The sequence below is a fragment of the Orycteropus afer genome, unplaced genomic scaffold, assembly GCF_000298275.1.
Source record: "Orycteropus afer afer isolate SDZICR_OR568_19922 unplaced genomic scaffold, OryAfe1.0 scaffold00392, whole genome shotgun sequence".
In the NCBI taxonomy this organism is placed as follows: Eukaryota; Metazoa; Chordata; class Mammalia; order Tubulidentata; family Orycteropodidae; genus Orycteropus; species Orycteropus afer.
Genome location: NW_006921979.1, coordinates 2,134,882 through 2,137,026, shown reverse-complemented (window position 1 = coordinate 2,137,026; position 2,145 = coordinate 2,134,882). Strand labels below are relative to the sequence as shown.

The 2,145-nt window shown below is 44.4% G+C and overlaps 1 protein-coding gene across 1 annotated transcript in view; it reads right to left on the bottom strand.

The window, feature by feature from the left end:
• CPSF6 (cleavage and polyadenylation specific factor 6) overlaps positions 1 to 1,733 on the bottom strand; it is a 23,178-nt gene extending 21,445 nt beyond the window's left edge. The window contains exon 1 of the mRNA XM_007953403.1: positions 1,686 to 1,733. Within this exon, the coding sequence (XP_007951594.1) occupies positions 1,686 to 1,733 (48 nt within the window). The remainder of the gene's footprint in view (positions 1 to 1,685) is intronic.
• Between the last annotated feature and the right edge of the window lie 412 nt (positions 1,734 to 2,145).

The window sequence follows — 2,145 nt, the reverse complement described above, 5'->3', positions numbered from 1 at the left end:
AAAAAAAAAAAAAAAGGAATTGCCACTGCAAGCAGATTACAGAAGCCAATGATATGCAAAATAAGAAAAACAAAGCCTCTACCCACTAAACTTGGAGACCCATCCCCATTAGTCTATAAAGGCATAAAGCTTTACTGGTAAAATTATACAACTATGTATGAGATACAATGCTACAGATACAAGTCAATGAAGTTACATTTTTAAAAAACCCTTATAAAGTAGTCCCTCATCAAATTCACAAAATTTTAATCTTTTCTTACCTCCTGCTCAGTCAGCATTTAACTGCACAGGGATAAGAAAGTATCACTCTATACAGCTATCTGGATAAGATGTCCCTCCCAAATAAGCAGTCAGCTAAAGACTAAAATAGTAATTCATGAAGAATGGCCGAAGAAAGCTTTAGCTTCTAAAATTATGCCCCAATTCTTCCTAAATTGTGGGCAGAAAGGTGAAGCAATGTATTCTCCTGCAAGAAAACCTAATGAGAACAGTCCTGAATACTCAATTGTTCCTTTACTTGTATGGCCATCTTTTAGATGGAATGTTATATTCATTTAATAAGAGAAAAAAAATTCCTAGAAGTCTTTGTCTATTGACCTTAATTATAAGCATTAGAATCTGACTCTTTGTAGCACTCAAGGAAATTTTCTAATTTGTAACTGACACACTAAGACATCGCATATATCCAAAATTTAAGCAGAATTAAAAGTTTAACTTAACATTTGATGACAATAAGTTATATTTAAACGTATCCAGTTTTTTAGGGCTTCAGAAACAATTAATTGGAATTTTCTTTTTCTTCTCTAATATTTAAACCAGGGGCACGAAGTCGTTTTTGACAAACAGTAAGGACTTCTGTAGCATCCATGTTTTTAAAAATCTTGAGCCCTTAATCACAAATAAGGCCCTTGACACAGGGAGGGGAAAAAAAAAAAAAACACGTTAAGCAGTAGAATTTTATTAAGCTTCTTATACGAACCTAGAAAATAAAAGAAATAAATAAAAATAATGCTTTTTGGTGCACTACATTTAGTTAGGTACAATTTGATTTAAAAGAAAAAAAGTATTATAACATAAAATGCAGTAAAAATGTGCACAGCAGGCTTAGCGCTTAAACGTCACCAGTAACTAACTAGATCTTTTACAAGGATGCCCATCATCTGGCATCACTGCTCCACAGCTCCTTTTTGCAGGCAACCGTGGCCTATGGGATATTGGAAAATCCTTGCATTTTCACTTTCTCCCACCTCTCAAAATGTAAAGCAGATCCCGCGGAAGAAATTTAACACCCTGCTTTCGAAAATACAGTCGTATGTACAAGTCTTTATTTTTTAAATATAACGTAAGAAATTTCGTGTGAACGGTCTTCATTTTTAATCATTCCTCTACTCTAATCTCTGGGTGAACTACCATCTTTTTGTTCCATCCCACCATTAGGTTCTGGTGCCTGTAGCCCAAGCCATCTTCACAGGTATTTTCATCACAAAGGCCAAGAGCCACTGGGCCTCAGAGACACTGCAAGCCCGCGATAAACGAGGCGAAGGACCAGCGCACCGACTTTTAAATACAATCTGTGGGTCCAAATGTCAAAGGACTTGTTGCAAAGGTGCCCACACCTAATCACCCTTCAGAAACCGTGAGGGGAGGAGGAGGAGGAAAGAACCACGCCGAAATCTGCCGCAAACCCAGCAAAAGCACCCAGGAAACTGGGCGCGCGGGATACAAAGGGCCATGAATGCGGCCTTCCATGAAGTGACCGTGCGCGGTGAGGGAGACAAAATGGAGCGACAGGAGGAATCGGAGCCCGAGCGGCGGAGTCAGGGAAGAGGCGGCAGCTGGCGCGCGCCCTGCCAGGGCTTCCTCCTTGGGGCCGGCAGCACAGGAGGGGGTGCGGTGGCGGCCCGCTCTCCCCGCCGCGCACACGCAGCCCCCTACCCGGGCCTAACCGCGGCGGGAAGCACCAGCCAGCCGCCGCCAACAATAGGGAGGGAGGCGGCAGCGAGGGAGGGGCGGCTGCGGCTGCACAGCCGGCCGCGTCTGCGCTCCAGGCCCCGCAACAGGCCGCAGCGCCCGCAGCCCGCGAAACGACGCGGTAGAACGAGAGACGGGGGGAGGGAGGGCGCCGCGCCAGAGCCGAGCGGCGCG